Source organism: Megascapheus bottae, chromosome 2 (assembly GCF_031878675.1).
Source record: "Megascapheus bottae isolate mThoBot1 chromosome 2, mThoBot2.hap1, whole genome shotgun sequence".
Lineage (NCBI taxonomy): Eukaryota > Metazoa > Chordata > Mammalia > Rodentia > Geomyidae > Megascapheus > Megascapheus bottae.
This window is the reverse complement of record NC_143510.1, coordinates 30,428,532-30,454,682: the sequence shown is the minus strand read 5'-3', so window position 1 is coordinate 30,454,682 and position 26,151 is coordinate 30,428,532. Positions and strand designations below refer to the sequence as shown.

At 41.0% G+C, this 26,151-nt stretch overlaps 1 protein-coding gene across 3 annotated transcripts in view; it reads right to left on the bottom strand.

Moving 5' to 3' along the window:
* The window catches only part of Ptprg (protein tyrosine phosphatase receptor type G), a 667,714-nt gene that overhangs the window by 137,435 nt on the left and 504,128 nt on the right, over nucleotides 1-26,151 (bottom strand). For all 3 annotated transcript variants that reach the window (XM_090323299.1, XM_090323309.1, XM_090323290.1), the window contains one exon: nucleotides 9,380-9,446. In XM_090323299.1, coding sequence (XP_090179425.1) covers nucleotides 9,380-9,446 — 67 coding nt within the window. The remainder of the gene's footprint in view (nucleotides 1-9,379; nucleotides 9,447-26,151) is intronic.

Below are 26,151 nucleotides of genomic sequence, written 5' to 3'. Positions count from 1 at the left end.
GACATGTACCACCACACCCAGCTTCATTTCCTTTCATTTTTATATGGCCCAACAAAGCGAGTCATCATACTTTCTGTCCCTAAAGTTAGGGAACACTCATGGTAAGGCTTCAAACATCACACCATCCTTGCTCATATTCCTCATCTCTAGTCATCAAGTAGTAACAACCATGATAATGATGATAGCAATGTTGAGTGCTTTCCACAGGCCAGATACAAGATACACCCAGATATTCCATCCTGAGGATGAGCCAATCAGGGCGCTCTGTGCTGACTTCATCTCATGCAATGGAAAAAACCCAGCCACCCACAAAGCCATTCATGATTCAGCCAAGCTGCCAAGCAGGATTCAAAGCCAGAATTGGGTAGTTGGTGCCTACATGACAGTACGTCACTAAACCAAGACCATGAATCATACACACAGCATGAAAGTAAAAAAGAGTTACCCTGATTCCTTCAGTGAACACTTTCACAGTGGACCACTGGAAATGATTTTTTAACTTCTCTTTGCTTTTCAGATCACACTAAAGGAGTCCGACGAAGGGCATTTCCCTGGACCTTTATAATCCAGGGCAAATGGTAAAATATTGACAAAGAAGACGACTTGAGTGAGAAGCAGCCTCACATGCAAATCAAACCTAAAAAGAATCACTTCTGAAGGCCTTTTATGTCTTCAATTACAGCGAACAATGCTATTAGTGAAAAAATAGAAATCGCACAGCGCCCTGTTTCCTGGCATTGACTCAGGGAAGGAATAGGAAGAGCTCAAATCTATGGTGGTACTTTTGATACACCAAAATCCAGGAAACGGTGGGAATGGCTTAAGTGGGCCTGTTTCTAGAAGATCTTTGAGATCAAAAGTAATTCAGATAAGCATCAGTCTTTCCTGAATCCATAAAAAGACGCTGAGATGGTGGGTGCTGCATCTTTATAGCCCACTTCAGAAAAGTTCCGAGGTATTAAGCGCCGGAAACATAAACTTCAAATGGGAAACTCTGTTATGCGTTAGGGAATGTCCAAAGTTATCTCTGAGCTGTAGTTGCTTGAAATGGTGAGCGAGCTATTGACAACTAGACACAGGCTTTCCAGTGGACGACCAAAATTGATTTCAATTCCTTTCTTTAAGTGAACACATTGAGATTTACATAATGATTTGGGAAAAGTAAAACTTGACGCCCACTTCTGTGAAGTCTATAATGATCCCAGAGAATACTTAGCCAGTTCCAATATCCATAACTCCTGGGGTTGGGTAGGGGTGGGGAGAAACACTGGTAGTAAAGCAATTGCAACAGTAGATACTATTAGCAAAGGCAGGGGGTAAACATCTTTTCCTGTTGTTCTGAAAGGAGCCAGTGAATCATTATCTAAAGGCTCTGCACGCCACTGTCTCCCAAGGACAACTACCCAACTCTGCCAGCATACTGGAAAATCAGTTGGAAAGTGAATGTGGCTGACCAATAAAACTTTATTGACAAAAATAGCTTTATTGACTGGGTGGGATGTGTGTGACAACGAAACCCTATCGATAAAAAAAGGTTGGCTTGGATTTGGCTCATAGATAATATTGCCCAGCGCTAATTTAGAGGATACTGGACCATGTGGCAGGCACCATTCCCCCTCTTTTTTTCCTTCCCTGATGTGTTTAGCCATAATGTTCCCAAGACAGAAGCTTTCATTACCCTCATTTTCCAAATGGAAATTCAGAGACCCATAGATGTGGCTCTAGTATAGAATGACACAGTTCCTACACTGAAGAGGAAGAATTCAAATCCAAAACAGCCTGAACTTTGAAACAGTGCTTTACTGTCCTTGCTCTATTGTGTTCCTGAAGAGTCAATTTCCAAATAGATGACAGACTGCCTGTGTATGAACACATGAAATGAATTTGGAAGAAGGCAATAATAGCCTTTTCCACACCAAAAATAGAAAAGATAAGGACAAACAGACAAAAGGTCCTCTAAGCACATCAGCAGGGTGTGTGTGTGTGTGTGTGTGTGTGTGTGTGTGTGTGTGTGTGTATGTGTATGTGTATACATACACCTTATTCTAGAATTTGTCTTCCCTGGAAGAGATTTTCTGAAACTCAAGCCATCCACGCCTTAGCTACATAGCTTATTTTGAGATTTTTAAACACCTAGGACTGTCACAATGGTACCAGAGCAACCATGACAGATTATGGTTCTGTTAAATATTTCTTTGCTTGCTCTTTCAACAGATCCTATGTGATGAGATTCCAGATGACTGCATATGCAGATGAGGAGCCTGGCAGAGAAAGAGGAAAGGCAGCTCAGGAGGAGTATCAGCCAAGTCCATGAAGACCTTGAATGGACCTTGAGCTGACTTCCCCTGGTGGGGCCCTGAGGTAAGTTCCCCAGCCTGCTGTGCTGCCTGTCTATGTCATGTGGACTAGGCTATGACATCTCCGGAGGGTTTGTGAAAGTGCTGCTGATGTCTGTCGGGCTAATGAGACACTTACTAGGTATAGAGAGAGAGCATGTAACTGCACAGGAGCATGGAGAAGAGCCTTTTGTTCTTAGATCTGTCACCCCACCCCTATGTGGCTGATTTCCTTTTTCAAAACTCCACAAGGAGATATTGGCTTCCAAAGCCATCTCTTAATGAGAAGGTCCTGAGGCAGGCCCAGTTCTTTCATTGGCCTGCAATCAATTAGCAGAGAGAACAAGCAGCTTGTCAGAGGCAGTTAGGGTAAGAAGTTTATAGAGAAGTGTTGTCACTTGACTCTTTGCTTGTTGTGAGGCCACTTGGTACTCTCTGTGTCCCAAAGGAAAGCACTGTCGAAGCCTCTTACTGTCTAATGCTAATCGTTGTCTCTTTTCATTGTGAAATATAACACGCAGGCAGCAAGGTGTGTAAAACATAAACGGACTGCTGCCAAAGATTCCTAACAAAGAATCCACTCAAAATGAAGGATCTCCCGTTTCTGGCCAGGCCCTTGTCTCTATCCCATCCACCCTCAAGAAGAAACCACCATCTTCTTTTGACATAATTATTTCAAAACAGATGTAGTACTTCAGACTCAGGAGGCAAGGGATAGGAGGAGGATGGATTGAGGCCAGCCCATCTGAACCAACAAGCTTGATGTGGTGGTGAGTTAACCTCATCTATGCAGGAAATAGGGACAGAGTGATCACAATTCTGAGGCCTACCTAAGACAAAATGTGAGAGAACCTATCCGAAAAATAAGTAAAAAAATAGAGTTTTATATATATACACCATATACACACCATAGGGAGTTTACCCAGCCTGCCAGTGGTTGGCTTTCTATGGTATATGTAGCTTTGGTAATTAGAAGAAACAGTACCACAATACTCTTGTACAGTATCTCAACCTACTGATGCCCGAGATTCTCTCAGGACTTATACAAGGAGGAACTCATCGAGTGACCTTGGAAGATAATGTCAAAGGTTTTTCCAAAGACCAGGTTGTGCTACCTATCTCACAGCCAGAAGGCCAGTACCTGGGAATCCTATCTTTGCCAATACTGGGCACTGTGGGTTAGTATTCGAGAAATTAAACTACAATATCTATAAAGCTATATTTACAATACTTTATAACACTTTTAGAATTTATGGGATTATTTTTTTGGGGGGGAGCAATACTGGAATGCAAACTCAGGGCCTCATGTCTGCTTGAACCATGTCGCAGGCCTCTTTAACTACATTAGAAATAGTCCGAAACATACAGCAAAGAGGAGAGCATGGGAAAATTTACAGACCAGGCCTCTAGATCAAGATATAAATATTTGTATGACCCCAAACTTCATATACATTTTCCACCTCACCCTACTATTCTTTTATGGCCAGAGATTGGTTGGTACTTGAATTTTACATAAAGAAACCTTGTAGAATGCATGTTTGTAGTATGTAGTACAGCTCTGGAAATTGGAAAGTAGTTCCTCAACACTTGCTAGGCAAGCAATGTACCACGACAGCTATGACCTCAGACATTTCTTTTTTTTTTTTTTTGCAGTCAAGCAATATTTTTTTTTATTGTAATTAGTAAAAGGGTTACATGATATTTGCCAGATAGAAGGTGCATTCATTCACATACATTGATACCCTTTCACATGTCTTGGTACCCGTTTCCCTCCCCCCCCCACACCCCCCACCCGTCTTGGTTTTCCCCCCTTCCCTATCAAATTTCAAATATCCAAATACAAATAAGTTCAATATATCAGATAACAAAGTGAGATACTATACCAATATGAGATAACCAAGGGACAGCAAAGGAGATGAGAGACAACGTAATACATTAAGGACAACAATCATTCATTATATGGCTTTTGTTTCACTATCCTGGAGGTCCTTTCAATTAGCTTCACACTGTATGGCCTTATGTATCAAGAGTTTGCTCTATTGCAAATCTCTGCTAGTAGAGCCCAAGGTTTCTACTGATTATGACGAATGAGGGAAACCATTGAGCCTAAGTTCCTTTGAGTCTGGCTTACTTCACTTAATATGATTTTTTCTAAGCTCAGACATTTCTTTATATAATCTTTGGGGTTTTTTTGGCCAGTCCTGAGCCTTGAGCTCAGGGCCTGAGCATTGTCCTTGGGCTTTCTCAAGGCTAGAGGTCTGCCACTTGAACCACAGCACCACTTCTGTTTTTGTTTTTCTATATATATGGTTCCGAGGAATCGAACCTGGGTCTTCATGCATTGTAGGCAAGCACTCTACCACTAGGCCAAACTCCCAGCCCCTATTTTAAATTTTTATTGGAATGTGTTTAGTCCAGACTAGCCTCAAACTCCTCCTAAGTGCTGAATTACAGGAGTGAAACATAATGCCCATTTCTGTAGTCTTTTTTTTAAGTTTTTATTTGATAAGTTAGGTTATCATTTGATAAGTCAGATAGTGCATTTCTTTTAGGATAGTATCATCCCTTCCCTCACTCTCTCCCAGTCTCCCCACATCCCTTGCTTTGCCAGTATGTTGTATAGCTCATTTTCAACATAATTTCTACTCAGTACAACTACTGTTTTCCTTTACCTAAGTCCTCCCATTTTTAAATGAACAAAAAATAAAAGAAAGCTGGGTGCAGTGGCTCATGCCTATAATCCTAGCTACTCAGAAGGCTGAGATCTGAGGATCATGGTTCAAGCCAGCCTGGGCACTAAGATCTGTGAGACTCTTACCTCCAATTAACCACTAGAAAATAAGAAGTGGTGCTGTGGCTCGAGGGATAGGGTGGTAGCTTTGAGCTGAAGAGCTCAGGGACAGAGCCCAAGCCCAAAGTCCAAGCCCTACCACTGTCAATAACAACAACAACAATGAAGGGGTAAAAAAAAACACCCTCTTGTTTCCATTTCCTGGAATTCATTTCAATAAATATTATTTTATATGATCAGAGCTGTACAGATGCATGGCATCTTTGTGTTCCTACTCTAAGAGTGTAAGAGTATCCTCCCCTTTGATGTAACTATGTGCAAATGCCTACAGTCCTTTAGCTATGTACTCTTCAAGTTTGTATAAACCAGAAGTTTACCATTTTAATTGCTGTATAATGTTCCATGATAGAAATATGCCATGACTTGGATATAAATGACCCCATTAATGACCACTGGGGCTATTAGAAAAAAAAAGTGGCAGAAGGTATGCCTCTAGTAATGTACAAGACACTCTTTGTAGACATGCACCTAAGCACAAGCTTGCTAGCTCAATGGGTGTGGTATATATATATTGACTTTCTACATGGGTTCTGTTCCTGAATCCATCAGCTGGGAGCTGGTTTCTTTTGAACTAGTTCATCATGGATACAAACAATTGTGTAAGATGAGGCTGGCCATTTTTTTTTCTAGAACTCAGAGGATCACCAAGTTTGGGGACATGTGCATATGATTCCTTATTGTATCTACCTCAGTCCACACGGGTGGGTTCTAAGAAGTGACAGATGTGAAAACATCTGCTCTTCTTACTACCTACAAAAACCTGGCAACAGTTACCACATCTTCCCAAATTAACTTCTTGCTTCCCTTTCTGCTTGGGTCTTGAAGCCAAGACCCAAAGTCCTAGTTATCCTAGGACTTTCTGCACAGATTAGGTAGGAGTTGTCAAGACCTAGGGAAGGCAGAATAAAGGTGACAGCCCAGGGTAAAAGCCAGTCAGTCAGTAAAATCCCTGCTTGGATCTTGTCCTGGTCTCGGTTCCAACATAGGGTATTTATAAGAACAGCTTGTAAGAGCCTTATTTTGGGACATTATAAGAGGGTTTTCAGTGTTAATTTCTTTGTTGGAAGAGGTGAGGGACAAGAAAACTAGGGAGAGCAGTCATGTGGAAATGGCCGGCGTGAGATGTGTCCAAGGCAATTTCTAGCTGTCTCCGCCATTTCTCCTTAAGGAGGACGGCCCACTTGAACACAGAGAAAGAGCAACATGGCCACAGAAGCGGGCTCTGGAAAAGAGGGCCAAATAGACAGAGCTCCACAGCCAATTTGTCACCACTAGCACGTTTCCTGTCAGAAATGGGCAGATGAAAGCAGCACAGTGGTGAGCATTTTAGGAGTGAGGAAAAGCGAGCAGTAAAGCTGCCGGCAGTTTACAGGGAGGTAGAGTGGCACTCTGGGCCAGCGACAGGAGGTCCCCTGACACCCCTATTTCTGAGCAACACCTCCGGATGCATCCGTGTCTGTACTGACCCACTCTCCAGTGAGGTGAGGAGAAATGGGTCCTTTCTGCTGTGCCCAGGGCTCCTCACAGTGGCAGTGGTGGCTCTAGGGTTGTCAGACCTAGACAGTTAGAGGTGTGAAACCTGCCTCCCTCTCTTTTGCCTTCCTTCCCAGGCTATCTCCTCTCTTCCAGAAATCTTTCCAGTGTTTAAAACTCCACAGACTCACAGAACACCCTATTTACCAACTGCCCAATAGTTGGCTGCTATGACCATATTTACCACCAGTATCTCAGCTGATTTCTTTTTTTTTCTTTCATATATATTTTTTCCATATAATTTTTATTGTAATTAATAGAAGGGTTACATTACATTCGCCAGATGGATACACATACATTGATACCCTTTCTCATGTCTGATTTCTTAAAAACCAGTTAATGAGTAATAAACATTCTAAGCTATGACTCCTGAGCTAAAGAAATCAGAGCCATTTCTGAAGTGTGTCAGAAATCCACACTGATTTTTTTCTCTCTCTTCATGTGTCTCTATTGTGTGGTTCGAGCTAGAGGTGCTGTGAAGGTCACAAGTACTTAGGCTCCTTCCAACTAACAAACCAGAGCCTTCCCTGGACCTTCAATGGAGATGCTTCTAGGTCCAACAGAATTCTTCGCTTATTTTAATTAGCTATCCTTTTATATAGAATGGCAGACTTTTACTCCTTTTGCTTCTCAAAGCCAAACCTGTGTGAACAGTAGCTCACAACCCATGGTCTAGCTTTGTATTTCTAAATATTCATGTGTAGAAAGTTCCTGTGTTTCTTTTTGGTGCCATTACTGGAGCTTGAACTCGAGGATTTGAGCTCTCTCTTGGACTTTTCTGTTCAAGCATGGTGTTCTAACACTTAAGCCATTCTTCCAGTTCCAGCGTTTTGCTGGTTTAATTGGAGATAAGAGTCTGGCTTCAAACTGTGATCCTCACATCTTAGCTTTCTGAGTAGGTAGGAGATGTACTGAGCACCTAGTACTGTTAAGTATACTTCACACAGATTTAGCTTCCAGGCCTTAGGAGGCTCCTACTTGGGTAGGTAAGAGTAAGGAAAAAAGCAAGGTGATTCCCGACATGTTATTCCAGCACTCTGAAGGGAAAAACCCAGGTGGTATGAGAGAGTGATAGGCGTAAGGAAGGGTGAGCACATAAATCTACAGGATAATTAAGAAAGAAGTTCCTAAGGAACTGGGATCTGAATGGAGACTGCAAACATGAAATGGTTCAAGCAAGGAGAAAAATGTGCCAAGAGAGGAAATAGCCGGGGCTGGGAGGGTTGGTCAAGAAGACCAAAGGAAGAGGAGGGCAGTACTTCCCTTCCTTCCCTTTCCAATCTGTCCTCATCAAAGCTCCCATACCCATCTGCACACAGTGGGAGTACACACTTGGTTTTCCTTAATAAATAAACTTCCTTTGTAGATAAAGTATCTTTTAACAAGTCTCCACTGACTTCCAAGTTAGAGAGCAGGAAGCCCCCGTCACACATTATTACATCCCTATCAGAGTTGGGTCAAGTATTTCTGCAGCTTATCTGAGCAAGCTATTACCTATTTCCACAGTTACAACTACTGTTCAATGCTTGCGTTCCTCTCTAAACTCATCTGTGGAAACACTGACCCCTACAGCCAAAGTATTAGGTGGTACCTTAGGTGAAGAGGTAATTAGGTCGTGGAGGCAGAGCCCCTTTTCTGAAACCAAAGCTTTGAAAGAAGCAATGGAAACTTACTAAAAGGAAAAGCTCAGTGGGGGTGTTTTCAGCCTTACTCGGCTTATTCTTGTCACCCACTGCAGGACTGCTCAGTGTGCAGCACAGAACAATTAATCCTAAACCCCACTTAATGGAATCCTGATAACTGGTTCCATTTCTCTGGAAGAGATGTTTGTTAAGCTTCACCAAGGGGGCTCCTGTCTGAAGACAATCCTTACCAAGGTAGGAAGGAATCTGATCACCAGCTGTGGGAAGAAGGAGATTTAGTATAGCTACTAATGCTATTCCTGTCAATGTCTTCTGAATTCTAATTAGATTATTAAAAGGTGGCAAATGGTGACATTCAATGTAGACTCCACACCTCACTGTGACAAGGGTCCTTCGGAAATTAGAGGATCATGATGTCTTAGGTAACAATGCATCAGCAGTAAGAAAGCTGCAGGGAAATTCCTCCAATGAAAACCAGTGGGAGAAGCAGAGCCCATTTATCTTACTTTCTCTCCCAGTTTCATGCCCAAGAATACGATGCCATCCTAGCATTTTCCATCCCTGGCTGTGCAGTCATGCCTCACGTGTGAGTGAAGATTACTGGCTTCTCCTGGCTACTTCTTTTCTCCTTCTAAATCTTAAGACACTTCCCTCTTCAAAAAAATTGATAAGTTAAAAAGACACTTAAATGATGAAAACACTCTTGAGGAGAGAGATGAGAAAAATGGCTGACTCCACACAGAAGAATGGCATGTCTTAGGACTTTTTGATTTATTACCTATGCATTCCAAGTTGTACCTGAAGAGAAACAAATGACTTACTGTTAACCCAGACTCACTTGCAGGTAATAAATGGGCATGCTCTTTACCCATCAAATAATGGCTCTAATGCTCTTCAGCATCAGTGGATGAGAAATGGGCATCACCCTCTGTCCCCTTCACGATAACCCAACTCCTTCTGGAGGAAAACTGGGCTTATCACATGCCAGCAAAAGGAAGTATATGGAGCCTACTTACCATGATGTACAACACCTTTCAACCCATGGATAATAGGATCCAGTGCAGAATTGTCCCTTGGACTGACCTACATGTAAAGAAAACACGAGTGGTTAAATCTATTCTGGCATTAGATACAACAGCCTCAGTTTAATCTTCTAAAGAGAAGTGTATATGGGGTGGGGAGGTAGATGTTATCTAGCAAGCATGCTCATAGAGCATGGCTCCTACCAAACATCAGATTTATGACGAAATAAAATCCAGTGAGGAAGTCTAAATCAAAAGAAACTTCTCAGAATATATTAGAACATAAAAGAACTGCCATATGCTTAGCAAAAAAAAATCTTAAAAAGCAACTATGAAAGTTTTTAAAATCCTGCTTTGTTTTATTAAAAGTCAGTCTTAATCAGCAAAAAAGTCATTGAAAGTCATCTGGGTGTGATTCATCATTGATGGGATATTTCAATCCTTTCTAATGGTTGTGTTCTCTATCCCCACCCCTTTCTCTTTAGAAAATGTATCAGGTCCCTGCCAGTCTATTCTCCTTTGTAAACAACCCAGGCAACTGTGAAAAATCACATACTGTAAAGGGCACTTATAAGAATTTTCCAAAGCAGAGGAGAGCAATTTGAAGACACAGAGTCTCTGCTTTCATCTTCTTCTGGAGTTTTCCATGCCTCTCAAAGCCAAGCCTCGTTGCTCTTGATCCCACTTATTCTTTCCCTTTACTTTCTAGCATATTATAATCATAATTTTAGGTATTCCTCTTGACCTACACATTGAAATACTTACAAATATAATGAAATGATGCCTGAAATTTCATTCAAAAATAACCTGAATGGCTCAAATGCTTCTTCCCATAATGCCCTAGGTACCTGCTCAACCAGTGAAAAAGGTCAGTGTAGTGCATGCAAGCACCATGAAACAATCAGCAAAAAGCCCAGAGGAGGAGACCTAAGAAGCAGTCCTACAGTATAATGACTGCCTGCCCAGATTAGTCCACTGGACTCCTCTTTGGAGTCTCCTAATTTACTTTCATGGCTTTCTTTTCATATTCAAATAAACATATACCTTTCACTTAAAAAAATGAAAACACAAGAAAATAATCTGAACAGATAGCTGGGGCAAATGAGTGAGGTATGGAAACAACACTGGCCTTACACCCAGAACCTTGGGAGATGGGACAGGATCCTTAGTTCTCTGGACCCTGAGTTTTGGCCCCCTCCCTGCCCCCGCTGTAAAAAGCCTTTCAAAATCCATTATCTTTGGTCGACATAGTTCTCCCTTTCTCCCCACTTCAGAGATAGTATTTACTGTTAATCTACTTCTACCACAATGAAGTCAAGATACTGATGAACCTTTCAGTGTGCAACAAGACTCACTTTGATGTCTCAAGTTAATTTGGAGGAAACCAGAGACATCCCTGATTGAACTTTAAAGGAACTGTAAATGTTCCAAACTCCTTCCTTGTCTAACAGATTTGCCCTATTGGGCTGCTATTCTCCCTCCTCCCCCAACCCTCTCTCCCTCCCTCCCTCCCCCAACAATTCACACACTTCCTTCACTAGCAATGGTTACTTCAAGGCAACCTGGCTCTTCCCAAGGGACATTTAACCATTCTCACTATACTTAGGGTATCCATAACTATGGGTAGAGGGGAGATGAGAAAGGAAAGGCTACTGGAATCAAGAGGGTTGAGGAGGAAAAATGCTAAATATCTATAATGCTCACGTTACCTCCGTGACCAAGAATTACCTGATCCAAGTTGACAATGGTGAAGAGGGAAAGACTGAGACTCCTATGAAGAAGTTGTGATTACATATGAATGTCCAAAGTCATGTATTCACTCAGAACATTATACAGTATTATATTTATAGAGTAATAATGTCAAACTTGGTTCCACGTTGTAAATATGACAGGTGTGGGCAGTAAGAGAGGATCAGTGTATAGTGACCCATATATCAGAACACAAAGTTAGAATTCTGGGAGTTAGCATAATGGTGTCACACCCCAGGGGAGGTTCAGCCACTGCTGGACTGAAAAACATTCTTGAAAGAAAGTTCACAGAATCCACCAGATAAAAATTGTATGCAAAGAAAATAGCATCTGTGTACAGCAGCAAGTAAAATTTTTAAGTGTGGCAAACTTTAGAATCAAAACTCAAAAATGCCAAGGCACTTTCCAGGAAAAGTGACCACATTTAGAACATCTAGAAAAGAACAGGATTCCAGAGCAAGATCCTAGGTTAAACTGAAAATGGAAGTAAACAGAGGCACTGTGGTTTGGCCTGGGGAACCTTGATATACAGGTATTAAAGGCTTGGTCCCACCGTGGCTCTACTGGATGCTGGTGGATGTTTAGGAAGTGGTGTCTGCTGAGAGGATTTTAGGTCATTGGAGGTATGCAATTCTAGGGGCACTGGGGGACTCTGGCCCACTCCCCTTGGTTTCTTCGTCAACAAAGCCAGTGTTATATTTTACAGTCTCCCATTATGTGCCACCCTGCCTCTGGAGCAAAGTGATGGGGCCAACTAGTAATAGCCAAGGAAATCTTTTATAAGTTAATGATCCCGAGTATTATCTTATAGAATCAAAAAGGTAACACAGATCGGTCTTTTGGACTTAGCCTGATGGAAATATTTATTATAGTTTAGTTACCTGTGGTTACTCAAATATGTGGAAGATGGCAACATGGGTAGAAATTCTTCCCATCCTTACCACATGCACCTTGGCAAACTGATGTTGTCACTCCTCCATCAAGAGTATATACCAGCTGGTCACCAGTGGCTCACATCTGCAATCCTAGCTACTCAGGAGGCTGAGATCAGAGGAGTATGGTTCAAATTTATCCTGCCCAGAAAAGTCCATGAAACTCTGATCTTAAAAAAAAAAAAAAATCAGAAAAAGCCAAAAGTGTCACTGTGGCTCAAGTGGTGGAATGCTAGCCTTGTGTACAAAGAGGGTCAGGGCCCTGAGTTCAAGCCCCAGGACAAAAAAAAAAGAATGTATATAGATTGTGTTGGCTCACGCCTGTAATCCTAGCTACTCAGAACAAGGAGATCTAAGGATGGAGGTTCAGTCAGCCCAGGAAGAAAAGTCTGTGAGACTCTTATGGCCAATAAAAAAAGAAAAAAATCCAGAAAGGGAGCCATGGCTCAAGTGGTAGAGTGCTAGCTTTGAGCATAAAAGCTCAGAGATAGCATCCAGACCTTGAGTTCAAGCCTCAGGACCAAAAAAAGAAAAAAAAAAAGCAAAAGCAAAAACATCTCCTCCTCTTTCGGAGGAAAGTTTCTCCATCATACTTGCTTTGGCTAAAGGTAAAGTGGTAATGGAATGCGGACTGAACCTGTCAGATAAAGAATCCTGGGTTAGCATGGAACAGGAAGAGAGTCAGGGATCAGACAAGGACAGGTACCAGTGGAAGTCCTTGTAGATCTACCTATCTGCCAACAAATGAATCCTTGGGAGGCCTTATCTATATCACCTGTAGTCTGTGAAGAACTCTGAATTAGGGCCAACCACAGCCGACCAGCCAATTTATAGAATCCATTAATAATAATATGACTGGAGTTTTAACTAATTAAAATAATTTATTACACAGCAAAAGTTGGCGGTGAGAGCATCTACAAGTGCAGGTAGAGGTTGAAGATGAAGGACAGGCTACAGTAATAATTTTCTTAACTAATACAATTTGCTCACAGGTTGTCATGATTTTACTTGACAATGGCCCCAACACGCAAACTGTAGTCATGCTGGCTGTTTTATTTCAGCAGATGTTATCATTACTATTATTAATCTCTTAGTGTATATAATCCATATATTACACATTAATATAGATATCTGTGTATAGGAAAAAGCATAACATAGGATATGGTAGCATCTGTGGTACCAGCATTCATTTAGGGGTCTGGGAATGTATACTCCGTAGACAGGGCCAGTTGCTGTACTTTGATGCTCCATCCAAAATGGGAGGGAGGGGCTATTACATAGTTCAGAGGGATTCTTTAATGCATTTGGTCTTGTCTGATGATATGAAGGCTACAGAAAAGTGTTCCAAATCCTCTATGAATGACACCTGCTGATAACATTTTAGGCTTGGTTCTATCACTCTTGATATAACCAAGAGGTGACTTAGTCTAAGTTCCATTTCTGTTCACTTGCATTTCTGGATTCAGTACTCAGACCTGGCTTCATAGGAGCTCAAAGACCTGACCCCAGACTCCCAGCAATTCCATAAATGCAAAGTCTTTTAAACCACTCATTCAGCAGCATTGTGGGTGCATAGGCACTGGCAAGACGGATGTGGAGAAAGGGCGAGAAAAATGGAGCTTGTGTGCTGCTGAAGGAAATTTACTAATAATACTGAGCTTATCCGCCAGTCTATGTGTGGGTTCCAAAACTCTGGGTGGGGAATCCGAACAGCATGCTAATAAGTGGATTTGTTCCAGAAAGGCACAGCCTTAACTGAAATAATCCTTTCCACTCACTGTTTGAATCAATTTGCTACTTAAAAGAAATGTGAACATAGCTAAGCAATTTGGGTAACTTTTAAATATGCTGTCAGTGAAGAAGGCTGCTTTGCCCACCTACCGACGTTTACATTGTGTTCTCTGTCCGGGGTAGAGGGAGGTGAAGCCAGGATGAAGAAATAGAATTCAGAGTCAGGTGCCCAAATCAGAAGCCTCAAGGTTTTTATCTGTACAACAGGGATATATCCTATCACATTGTCAGAGGACTCAGGTAAAAATATAAGCATGGAGACAAACATGGTATCTGAGAGATATGTACGACTGGGCAACACATTAGCCTAATCCCTCAAATTCAAGTGAATGCTCAACAACAGTGTTATCCTGAACATCTCAATGTATTTGGCTCTAACAGTAATACCTCTTTGAGCTCAAATTTCAAAAGATCCAAATTTATGTTTTATTTGACATCCACTCAATTTTGTAATATGCTGCTCCTTTTAAAGCTACACACGGAGTTTTTCCTGGCTCCTGAAAGTCACTTCTTGCCACATTAAGATCAAAGAACTTACGTGGTAATACTGAGAAGGCACCAATTGCATAAATGAGCTTAAGAAGGACTGCCAGAAACAGATGCTTCCCCGCCTTCTCCCTGCAGAATTTGTATTCTCCTCGAAAAACTTAGCTCCTGGCACTTTCACTTTACAGCAGCTTTTGTGGCATTAGTCATCTTCAAAAGGATGGCACACCAACAGGACAGAGGGCTACGAGTGAATGCTTTTCAATTGTCCTTAGCTATATCTAAAGCACACAAACACACTGGCAGTACAAAAGATAGGGACATGTAGATTTACACTAAAGGCCAAATCCACAGACATGTTGATGAAATCCAACCTTCCTACTAATATCTCACCATGTAGATTCAACCACTTATTACATTAGTAGCCAAGTTACCAATAATCTCTAGAAATGGATTTAACATCCATGATGTTAGACAAGGGAGCTGAATTTCTTCCCGCTCAAAGTAACATCAAACAGAGGCAAAGGTCCCCCGAGACCACAGAGGCCTATGTTCACCTCTGCCATGGCATTGCTTTATCCTGACCCTCTCTCCTTGTATATTTGGTCCTTGCTTTACTTCCTAATAATTTCCAATCTTTCCAAATCCTAGCCAAGCAACCTACTTACCTTGAACCTGATCCTGTAATCCCATAGACCCCACATCCAAGCTAATATTCTCTGTGGGGAAAGGATTTGAATCTCCAAAGGGTGTATAGGTACATCCTGGCTGCAAGGAAATTAACAACAGGGCTACCAGAGACTTTGCATAGCCTTCCCAATTTGCAAAGAGAAAGATCCATCTACCCTGAAGGTTAAAGAACTGGTAAAGCCCCTGCTCCAGACAAGGGCAAGCACCTCTCAGGAGATCTGCAATCTCCTTTTGCCTATCCTGCCTTAAAAAAAAAGTACTGTAAGGGGAAATGACAGTTTTTTTTTTTTCATTCTGACTGTGACAACTTTGTCACCATTCCCTAGACAGTGGTTCCAGGCTCTTTCTACTCCATAGCCTTTGATTTTAACCAAGAGCCAGAGTACAGATACGCTTCCCTCATTAAGAAGTTAACAATGCTTGCCAACAATTTAAGTAATGTTCTTATGCTCAAGGAGATGATACTAATATTAAAACACTACCCGCTGACCTGCGATAGAAACACTTTTTCTCTCCTGAATCTTTGATTGATTTGTTTGTTTTGGCATTACTGGGCTAGAACTCAAGCTTCCTGTCTGCTTGGCTTGCTTATATGGCTGGCATTCTATCAATCTAAGCCTTGCTTTCAGCCTGAAGATGGGAGTCTCACTGACTTTTATGCCCAGGCTGGCCTCAAAGTACAAGTTTCCAGACCTCAGCCTCTTACGTAGGGAGGATTACAAGTGTGAGTTACTGGCACTTGGCTCTGATTTTTCTTCTTAGGATTCACAAACATTACTTTTTTTCTTCAATAGTCTAGTCTTTCCCAATCAGTGAAAGGTAAGTAAGCCCACATTCCAGATCAAGAAGCTGGCTTTCAATGTGACTACTAAGATTCCAGAATAGTACCTAAAACCTAAGCTAATCCATATGCAAAGCATCACCTAAGCTTCACAGCAGAGACTAGCCCCCAAAAGAGGGGAAGGGTCTGGCCCTCCACCATCATATGGTTTCTTGCACCTGACAGAAACAGACTCCTGGGACTGGTTTCCATCCAAAGATGAGAAAACACAGTCATGGAAAGGATTAATAAGCAAAGGAAACACAATTATAAATGCTAATAGGATTCTCCTTCCCCCATTTAAATGGAGCTTGAGCCCTGACAAAGCTTACTTACCGTTAATTCATAATATTAGTGGAAATGAGTCAATTCACAAGTTATTTATCTCCAGAGAACTGAGATCAGTGAGAGCCATGAAGGAAATCCAGTTTCTAGTGACCATTTTCCATCCACCCCCTGCCTCTATGTCTGAGTCCATCAGAGTTTCTACCATCTAACTGCCAGATCTAGCTTGGCAGAATCCATTACTAGCTCCTAAGGAGGCTGGTTCAAAGGTAGCTGAGAAGGAAGGTCTGTGAGACACACTTATTTCCAATTAACCACCAAAAAGCTGGATGTGAAGATGTGGTTCAAGTAGTAAAGTCTCAAAAAAAAATAAAAATAAGTAATAGCACTCAGGTCCTGAGTTCAAGCCTTGATACCTGCATAAAAATAAAAATCCACTCGTGGAAAAATCGAGCTGTGCAGGTTGATGGTAAGGGAGGTTGAGGACACAGAGCTGCACCTCTGGAGATGGTGCCATTGCTTACTGGCAATTCAAGCAATTATTACTTTCATGAGGATGAAATGGTGCTGGGCTGGGCATCCCATTTCATCACCTTGGGCTGGGGACACATTTGACATTCTATTTCAAAGTGAAAGCAAAAGAGAGGGAGGAAGAGACAGGCTTGGGCCATGTGGAAAACTGTTCTCCCATAGGGGCTCTGCAGGGTGATTTCTATCCTTTGTCCTTTCAATGTTTTCAGCGCCCCCAAAGTAGTGAGGAAGTCTTTTTAGCTCTGGAGTATCCCAGAATACCTGTCTCACGTCTTCCATATTCTCAAAGTACAGATTGTCCACACATGTGAAAGAAGCAAAGAAGAAATTCCAACTCACAAAACCCAACCTGGTTTTAAGCTACTGTGTTTCACTCCAATAATGCCATGACCTCTGAATTTATAAAGAAAGAGGAAATCAGTCTGAGAAGTGCAGAAGCCTGGGGCAAGAGCAGCTTATTTCAGGTTCAGTGACTTGCCAGCACCTAAGAGTTTCTCTTCATTTTGTGTGTTGGAGCTGGCCTACTCTTGACTTTTCCTTGTTAATAATCCCTCCATGCACTGAAAAACCCCCACAAAGGCTCACGGGGAGAGGAAGCAGAGCTGGCTGTTTCCTTGTATAGCAAGCAACTTCAACCAAAAATACATTAGATATGAACTCTCACCTTTGATTTTTTTTCATTGCCTCAAAGCAAAAAGCTGCTCTGGCACAGTCCATTTACAAAAGACTCAGAATCCAGAAAGTGCTATGTGGGAATGGCTTTAAATCCCTACCATGTATGTTGAAAGGAAAATACAAGAGACAAGGCATACTGGATCAAAGGGCTTGTCAGACTGATCTTTCTACTGAAAAAACAAAATGCCTCCATAAGTTGGAATAGGGAAGGGTCATCAGGTTGTAATATTAGTGATGAGAACTGAGTGAATATCTTCCAAGTATATAAAAAAAATACCAAAGTGAGATTGGGGTTGTGGCTCAGTGGAAGATCACTTGCCCAGTGCATGTACAAGACCTTGGGTTTAATATCTGGCTTTGAAAAATAAAAAGTAATATAAGTAATATATTAAAGTGACTTGACCTAAGTGATGGAGGAATGTGGTATAGTACTCTTTAGCTTTAATTACACTCACTCAGTTTATTCATTCAACAAATATATACTGGATGTCTACTGCCAGATGTTTTTTCTTTTCTTTTTTGGTACTAGGGATTGAACCCAGGACATTGCTTGTACTTGCTAGGCAAGCGTTTTGCCACTGAGCTACATCCTAGCCTGGCAGATGTATTTTACGACTGTAAGACTTCTAGCTAAGTAAGGACCCTTGAATTCAGGCATCCAAGTTCTTAACTAGTTTCCCCTCCCCACGGGACCAAAGGATGTCATCTCTGGATTTAGGTCACAGAAGATTTGCTAGCAGCTATCCATAAGGCTTCCTGGGTTTGTATGTGTTATTGGAAAAGCCCACAAGACAGGGAACTCTCCCCCTGCCCTAGACTAGGGTCACCACAGAGGGGACAAGGGCTCTAAGACACATTGCTGCCACCACCCCCATCATCTCTATCATCTGAACCCTGAAGCATAGCTCTCCAAAAAACAGTTCACATCCTTCTGAGTGAACCCTCCTGCTCACAGACTTCTATTATGTATGTCAGAGTTTGCACAGTTGGTTAAAGAGCAACAAGTATATCAATCAGGTTCCAACCAGCAAAAAGAGAAATAATATTATAGATACATATTAATCTATGTAATTAAAGACTCAGCTTAATTTTAATTATGTTCTAAAATCTGTATGCCAGTGATTGTATAGAAATTCCCTTCTTGAATACTTGTTTGTTAAACATGACATTTGAAATATGATGTAAAAATCAATATTAATAAAATCCTTTTAAAAAAAGAAAGAAAAATAGGGGGGAAATGCCCAACTGTAACAGCTATACATTGACAAGGGTGGCAATATATACAACAAAACATAGAAACTCACTACTCTGAAGAACAAAATCCAAGACCAGTGTCTTGGGCAAAAAAAATTCAGGGAATTGTTTGGTGCCCAAACAACAAGAGCAAATGTTCAGATTCACAGTACCCAAGTACAAGTTCATTATACAACAGTGTACTCTTTTCTAGACGTACTTTTACTCTATGCTTCCTTTTGAGACTGAATGATTGCTCCATTAATGTAGTTGCTGAAAATTGATTACACATCAGTTCAGTCCTTCATGCAATACCTCACAGGCCACCCCCAATTCCAAACCATGATGACTTATAAAGACTTCGTTGCTGGACATTATTAGAGAGACTTAAGATCCCCCATCTCTGTCCTCTGAAATAAACCTGCTTACTTTTCTAAACACTACTTCATTCACAGTGCAAATGGAATTAAGGCATCTGAGCATCTGACTTAAGGGCTTTAGTTAAGCTATGTTTGGGGGTTATGAATAAATTACTAAATGGACAAATAGCTTTAAATCCACTAATTAGTGAAACTTCTGTCTACTAAGTGGTAGTCTAAACAAAGTCTAGCCCCGTCTCAAGGAAGACTGAGATTAATGTGAACTGAACAGTTCAGCTTTGTGTTTAAAATGCACCTGAGTTCAACAGAGGATAAAATTAAATTGCAGTAAGGAAGACAAAAAACGTTCCCAGCAGCTTTGATTGATAGAATATACCATTTGTAGCAGAACGAAATGGAAAACCAGCAAGTTCCTGCACAGAAATCATTGCATTACTGGGCCAACTTTTTCTCCTTTGAGAAAATAATACGACTTCCTCATAGAGTAGAAAGTCTACTTATTTAGGAAACCATGCTCAGCCTTATGGATTCTTCTAGCAGATGGGTTGGTAAAAATAGTCCCAGTGGAAGTAAGAGGCTGTCTAGGTAACACTTAACTAGAAAGAAGCTCAACTTAGATAACTGTGATGAGATCAATTTACACAGCTAGCTGCACATACAGAACTAGTTAGTGATTAAATGCTGAAGTTGTTTTGAAACTTCATTGCATTAGTAGATTCAAAACTTCGACTAAATACTCAGCACAAGGCTAGGCACATCTGAAAACTGTAATTAACTAGTGAATATTAAAATACTGTCAAAATTATCAGTGTTAAATTTCATTCAAACACCCATGTCCCCATTCATTAACTCAGATTATTTTTATAAACTAAGTGCCTAGTAAGTACTAACATTTGTATAGGAATAAAAGGTACTGCAAATATATCTAATATGTGAACAAAAGCAAATATCCAAACCAAAACAACAAAAAGGGTAAAAAGTTATGCCGTAAAGTACTAAAGCCTGTGAGTCATACACAGTAATCTAAATATCAGTAGTAACAGTATTAGTATCATGTCAAATACTATTAAGTTTAGTTTTCTTTGACAATTTGCAAACAGGAGTGTTTTCCCACAATCAAGCTGTAAAATTTCTTGGGCAATGACTGACTGACACATCTTAGAAAGGGAGGTGCTCTACCATATGCAGAAACTATCCAGGTTTCATAGTGCAGTGGTTACCTGTAACCATCATATGAGAACCTCTGCAGACTTCAAAATAGTGTTTCACAGAGGTGTCAAATCTAGATCTTGGTTATCTTGCCTGTCATTTAAAAAGACTAGCAATTCACAGGGATATACTGGAGTTTAGAATGCTAAGTTTTCCAAGATCAACAATGCTATGTAATGCAGAGTACAATAATTCTGTGTGTAGAAGGAACCCACACTAAAGCAGCAGGCCAACTAATCAGGCAGCAACCTTTCTTTCAGTTCTCTAACTTACTTTCTATTGTTTGCCTGAAACCTTTGTATAATGTATTGTTACTGAATGCTTCATTACCTTCTCAAGCATAATCTAAGCCATTGTAAATGACTGTTTTGAGAATAATCCAGTGATTAGATTCTAATAAAGCTCAAGTTTAGGGTATAGGAATCCAGTGTTGAGTACAACAGAATGAACTGACAACAGGCCTGGCAAGTTCACTGCTTTAAGCAGTTCATGTACTATACAATGGCTCCTCTGAACCTGAAAGATTATTTTTTAAATTATTGCCTGTCTAACACACTTCTCATGGTTGTTATATAACTAACCCACACTTAGGCTGGGTGACAATCAGAGGTTTCATTTAGAAACAACTCAAAGATAATGAGGTCCCAGATGAAGAGCTCCAGAGACATTGAGGCCACAGATGAAAAATGTCCTGAGTTGGTTTTAAGTTTCATTTGATGCATAATACAAAATAGTAAAGAACACAAATCTTCAGAATGCAACTGAAGGCACTTTTACATAGCAAATAATACTATATAGTGTATGTCCACATGTCATCTCAGCTACACAAAGAGAAATATGGCTAGTGCCCCAGGAGTCCTCCTTATCCCTCCATATACACATTGAGTTATATAGTAGTTTCCTTATTTCACCCACTTTCCCTCATCATTGTATCTGTGAAATTCACCACTCTCTCCATAGAGCTATGCAAAACCCCACCATACAAAATACCATGACTTATGTAGCTTATGGTATGTGGTGTTGGCAAAAACATTTTTTCTTTCTTTTCTTTTGGAGAAGTGATCTCCAACTTGAGGCAGATTTTCAAAAACAGGGCATATGAGAGTGGAGTATATCACTCCAGGAAGAGGTAAAGCCACAATGAAGTTGAATTTGACCTTTATTCAAATGGTACCAAGTAGTGACATCCATATTAGGACAGATTTTCAACCTGTCCCACAGCCACTGGATCAGCAGAGCACACTATGGCTACGAACAAACACTGTCATCATTGGGCAGGGCTGAGGTTAGAATTTTAGGTCCTTGCTAAATGTTGACTTTGAACAAGTCACTTAACCTTCTGGGGACTCAATTCTTTATAACTTGTAAATACAATAATACCATCATTGAGTATTTCCCCAGAGCATTGGTTAATGTTATAACTGGAAAATTTACTCTGAATATACAGAAAGCTTGATGAAGACAAATAATATTGTAAGATTCATTTATTCTTCCAGTGACTGCTTGTTCCAGGGGATTGAATTCAGGACTTTGCACACACTAAAGATATGTTCTGCCACTGAACCACATCTCTTCACAAACTTATCTTGTGGGCAACCCTCCTATTTACATTGTCTTCTGCTATTAGAACATGCCTCGATCAATCAGTAGAGTTATACCTCTGGTACATTACACCATAGTCGTACTCTAGAATCTTTTGAAATTCTCAGATAATAAAAGAAATTAATACTGACTTCGAGCAGATCTGTGATGTATTAATTCTCCTCATTGAGTTCAACTGTCAAGAGTGAATAAATCTAAGTTTCATGGTCTTTTCTCATTTATCAATCACTTTTAACAAAGAAGTAACCCACCTGCTTATATTCTCAACCTCTTAAAATCGGTTGAGATGTATGACAGAACACAATTTTAGTAGAGTCTGCATCAAAGAAAAACAGTCTTTTCAATTTCCTGAGGGAAAGAGGAACTCTCTGTGTGTGGTTTTCTGTCATCTGCATTAACATTGAAGAGATAAACCAACAGCACAGTTTATCTATGAATTTTAGATACTCTATACGTAGCTTCTCATGGAACCCAGAGGGAGATTAAAATACTGTCTTGGTTTGTAGTCAGGCCACAAGGGTACAGAATAATCAGCATAGTATGATAAGGGAAGAGACAAACATGACAGTGACCTCAAATTCTGTATTTTTCTTAAAAGCTTTGACTGTGCATCTGTACAACCAAAACATTCAGCTGAATCTCATTTTAGCAAGACGATATTCCATAGTCCAAGAGTATAAATTACCATATGTATTTTGGGTTTGCAAAAATAGTCATTTTCAAGATTAACTTCATATGTTTAGAAGTCAACATGCCTTGTTGTGTTGCACATTTACTTGTTTTCTTAGATTCTGCAGAAGTATGAGACAGATGTTAGCTACTGTGCATAGAATCAACTTGATAACAGCACAAGAACCATCTGAGTTATACTGATTATCCCCAAATCAAATGTGCTTCATGTGAATGGACAATTGGGCACTGCTATGCTTGATTAGAATACCTTAACAGGAACACTGATTAAGCCATCAGGAAATCTATTTTTCAGAATTAATAGAGCTGGGCACCATTGGCTCACATCTAGCTACTCTGCAAGCTGAGATTTGAGAACCGAAACTAGTCAGTATAAACAAACCTAAGAGACTCAGCCCCAACTAGCCAGCAAAAAGCCATAGCTGGAAGTGTGGATCAAATGGCACAGTACCACTATTAGAAAAAAAGCTGGGGGCCGGGAGTTTGGCCTAGTGGTTAAAGTGCTTGCCTCGCATGCATGAAGACCTGGGTTCGATTCCTCGGTACCACATGCATAGAAAAAAGCTGGAAGTGGTGCTGAGGCTCAAGTGGTAGAGCTCTAGCCTTGAGAAAGTCCAAGGACAGTGCTCAGGCCCTGAGCTCAAGCCCAGGACTGGCAAAAAAAAAAAAAAAAAAAGCTGAAGAACAGATGGGAGTTCCTTAATTCAAGCCCCAGCGCTTGGGAAAAAGTAAAAGACAACACTTAGCTCTGGATCCCAGGATTATGGTTCAAAGCCAGCCCACACAGCAAAGTCCAAAAGACTCTTATCTCCATTTATCTACCAAAAAGCTGAAATCGGAGCTATGGTTCAAGTGGTAGAATGCTAGCCTTGAGCACAAAGTTCATAGATAGTGCCTAGGCCCTGAGTTCAAACCCAGGACTAGTATCATGGACACACACACACACACACACACACACACACACACACACACACACACGAATTAGAAGGGAGAAAAGGAAACATATACACAAATAGAAATCCATGAATCCAACACTTTAGTGGCATTCATTATGGAAAAAATTGACAATACTGAAAAAAAAAATCCACTGATAGCTGAGAAACACAGACAAGAGAATCAGGTCTGAGCCAGTTTGGGCCACAATAGTAAGGTCTATCTCAAAAAAACACAAAACAACAACAACAACAAAAAACAACAGGCTGGAACATGGCTAAAGTGGTAGAGTACTTGGCACATTATTACAGAAAGAGAGGGAGGGAGGGTGGTAGGGGAGAGAAGGGGGAAGTAGAGGAAGAAGGGAAGAAGGAAGGAAAGAGGGAAGGTCCATTGATAGCTAATTAGTTAAATAAGTGATGGTATATATTCTCATTTAGCAGAGGAAAATTTATGTGTGCTTGAATCTATACATTACTATGACATATCAGTAGGGTCAAAATGTTTTTATAGGACTTCAGTCTATTCAGGTACTATGAATTTATACTTTCAAGCACCTGACAGCATAAATAAGTAGTAAACATCAATGCTCTTTCTGGAGGGTGTGAACAACAGCAGTCTACTTTCTCCTTAACAGAATTAATTGGATGTTGTTCACAATTGGTACAAGCATGATTATTTTCAGGACCACAAAAAAACAAATTGCATTTTGGAAAAAACGTTATATCAAATTTTATATTTGATGTTGATGCATTTGTATATTGTATTTGGTACCTATAGTTTGTGTTTTTCTCCTGTGGAGATCAGGTGTAGCATACCAGTATTAAATACAAAAATGATAAATAGTGTATACCAATATCATAGCAAATATTTCAGCAAGGTGCAACCCAGGGTCAATGGTGAGGACTGTATCATCCGTATGTGTCAGCTACTCTCACGTTTCTGACGTGTTTCTGATTCACTGTCAGGTGTGGTGAAACCAGAGCTTTCTCAGCAGCTGGTAAAAGGCTACATTCCCATACAACTCTTCAATCTGCTTCAACCTTGTGGGGCTGGATATTCACTGAAAGTGTCAGTACTAAGTTGGGTGCCAGTGACTCACGCTTGTAATCCTAGCTACTCATGGTTCGAAGCCAGCCTAGGCGTGGAAGTCCATGAGACTCTTGTCTCCAGTTAACTACTAGAAAACCAGAAGTGGCACTGTGGTTCAAGTGGTAAAGCGCTAGCCTTGAGCTGAAGGGCTCAGAGACAGTGCCCAGTGCGCAGGCCCAGAGTTCATGCCCCACAGCCAACAACAACAACAAAGTGTCAGTACCAAATAAATACTTCAGTGGATTGCAGAGAGCCCATCCTGGCCCTCATCCCAGCTGGGCGCATAGGAAATAAGTGCTAAGTCTAAGATGCTATCTTCCCAAACGCATCCAGAGTGAAATCAGCTCTAACACAGCAACCATCATCTTTCCCAGCAAACTGTGATGTGTATGATTCAGGTGACCATGTGTGCTGACAGGCAGACTAGACCCGCAGAAAGACACCCCACGGTGACTTGCCAAAGAACAGTTAGCAGAAAGTCAAGTGTGGATATATGAGGAACAATCTTGGAGGCAAGTGGCTGTGTGGACTCTCTGCTCAGCCAGGACCCCTCTGCACATGTGGAGAGGTAGGTTCTAGAATGGCCCTTCACTTCTCTACACATCTAGCTCAAATGGCTTCACTCACTGCCTTCATGTTGTCAGGTGAGTTAAACCCCTTTGTGGGCAAGCAATGTATTACTTTCCCAAGTACTCTGAGATACCACACACACAGAATCACGCCATCCCACCCCACATGACACTGGAGCACTTTACGTTTGCTTTACCCACAGCAGCTCTTGAGGATGAGAAGTAGCCATCCGCACGGAACAGCTCTGGCAGGCAGGGCTTTGAGAAAACAGGAGGTGTCATAACTGTCATAGCTTGAAGGTGACAGTGTTGAGTTCCAGCCTATGGTAGTGGTGTTGCTGGTATAAAACAAGTTGTTGCCCACTTTGTCACAATTCCTACACTTGTCCCCACAGGCCCTTCCATGGCCTATGACCATTCATCTAGTCCTTCAAATCCTTAGGGGTGGAAATGACCACTAGAGATTTAAAGTTGTTCACAATTCTATCTCTGTCTTTCTGCCCCCCCCCACATAGACATAGACACACACACACACACACACACACACACACACACACACACACACAGAGGGAGGGAAGGGGTAACGTTTTCAAGAAGGTAGCTAAGCAAAACCAAGTCACATCCTCTAATTAGTTAACTGAGAAACAACTAAGAAACCAAAGATATTTAAGGGGAAAAAAAAAACCCAGAAAGAATCCAGGATGAAAAAATCTTGCGTAGACTGTTTTAAAAAAATGACAGGTTCTTTTATTTGGGGATATTTTTATCAGAGAATCATCAGTACACTAAAACTGCACTGTCAGTCAGGGTCTCAGAGGAAGATACAGTAGACTAGACAAACAGCCCTTCCCAAGACTTAACAGATCAAGGTCGAGTGCCTTCTGGTGTAGCACGAGGAAAGGTTGGGTTAGTGAATTCCAGAGCATCCACCTTCAGCAATGGGTTCGAAGTGCCAAAGGCACTGCCTGTCAGTGTGATTTAGCAGCTTTCTCTCCAAGAACTGGAGAGAAGAAAACTCACTCCTTCAGGAGAGATTCGTGGGAACAATGATGGGATGGTAGCATCTTAAAAGTATTATTCTATGGAGTGTACCTGTATA